General features: G+C 40.0%; 1 protein-coding gene across 1 annotated transcript; it reads left to right on the forward strand.

Annotated features, from left to right (window-relative positions):
- Positions 1–302: 302 nt before the first annotated feature.
- On the forward strand, positions 303–833 carry LOC306769460 (protein S100-P-like; the record flags this gene model as incomplete). The annotated part of the gene is made up of 2 exons (XM_079258069.1): positions 303–440; positions 693–833. 2 exons carry the CDS (start codon positions 303–305, stop codon positions 831–833), a joined length of 279 nt encoding a protein of 92 aa, XP_079114195.1.
- Between the last annotated feature and the right edge of the window lie 933 nt (positions 834–1766).

Here is a 1766-nt window from a genome sequence, read left to right on the forward strand (position 1 = left end):
GGATTTAGTGTCATTTTACCTCTGGCTTTACAAATCTTACTCAGTCCCTTTTATGACTAATGAAAGAGCCTCACCCTGAATCAACAAGTCGACGACTAAAAGAGCCTTTTGAGGTTGTGTACACGGGGCATTGTGAAGCCGAGGTGGAGCTGGAGCCACCGCCCATTGTAAACACAAAGATCCTGATATAAAGGCAGCCTCCTCCCTCTTTGTTCAGTCCCTGCACATCCACTGCTCCATCTGCTTGTCCAGTATTTCCAGTCTTTCCAGTCTTCCACCCCCAAATAAACCAACCAGCAACCATGAGTCAGCTTGAGACAGCCATGTGCCTCCTGATTAAAACTTTTGATCAATATGCAGGAAGCGAAGGAAAGAAGGACACGCTGACCAAAGCTGAGCTGAAGACTTTGCTGGAGAAGGAGTTGCCTGCGCTGCTCAAGGTACTGTGCACAGTTTTAGCATTTAATTACATGTTTATATAATCTACACATTTATGGTACTTGGAAGATTAAACTTCATAAATGTGCTAATTTGGGTGTTTGATAAAATCAGGTTTTATGTTTGACAAACGATTCTTAAATTAAGGCCATTTCTGAGTAAAAACATGTGAAGGTTAATATATTTATCTGAAGTATTCCTGGTTTGATGTTCTGTAACCCACATCCCCGACTGGACTTTCTTTGTTCACGCAGGGAGCAAAGAACCAAGGTGAAATGGACAAGCTGATGCAGGGTCTGGATTTTAACGGTGACTCTGAGGTGGACTTCAATGAGTTTGTGGTGATGGTAGCTGCTCTCACCTGTGCAGCCCACGGTCGCTTTTGCAAGAAGTGAGCATGTTGACCGCACCCTGGAGAAGTGTTGTGAAATCCCCAGGACTTGTTCATTTGTAATAACTGAATAAAATGGTTTGATCTACCCGCTCCTCATTGTCAAGTCTTTCATATAAATATGTATATAAAATATTCAGATCAATGGAAAGACAGTCATGCAGGGAAAGAGGTTCCAGGAGAACATCCTCTATGGATGAATAAATGAAAAATAAAACTCAAATGGTTAGATTCCTATGGTAACGTGAGGATGGTTTTAGTTCCTTAACACACAACTTCCTTAAATTTAGGGAGAGTACCTCAAGCTTTTTTCTATAAATGACATACGACTATATTTCCAGAAAGGCTGGCAAAGCTGGCAAAGTTGCAATGCCACAAAAACTTGCACCTGTATTTTATTTAACTTTTAAAAGATTTCAGTACAATTTAAATGACTTTTAGCATGTTCACCGATCCACTCGATTTCAGATGGAGAATATAAATATAACTTCGATGCCAGTGAGCTTAAAAAATGTTTGACAGGAAGAAAAGTGTAAAAAACTTGATAACACAAGTCTGCAAGATTTAGCAACCAGGAGATTAATTGGGTAACAGGCAAGGGTGCCATGATTGGGTGTAAAAGTAACTATAAAGGTCTTGTTTTATTTATGCAGAATGGATTGTGACTCCATCAGAGAATCACTAATAAATTAAAAAGATAAGTCTTGTCAATGCAAGATTGGTATTTAAACATCTATAGTGGATAATTCTGTGAAACTATTTCAGGAGTCTGGGCAGATTTCTGCATGTACAAGCTAAGTCAATAGCAGCATTTGGCCACTGACAAGATGGGCAATAGCTAGGGGTCCTGAACCAGAAAGGGGCTCACTTTGAGTTACTACAGAACAACAATTATCTGGAGAGTCTGCAATGACAGTGGTCTAAAGGTACAGAACTC

The sequence above is a fragment of the Telmatherina bonti genome, assembly GCF_933228915.1.
Source record: "Telmatherina bonti genome assembly, chromosome: 18".
Classification (NCBI taxonomy): Eukaryota; Metazoa; Chordata; class Actinopteri; order Atheriniformes; family Telmatherinidae; genus Telmatherina; species Telmatherina bonti.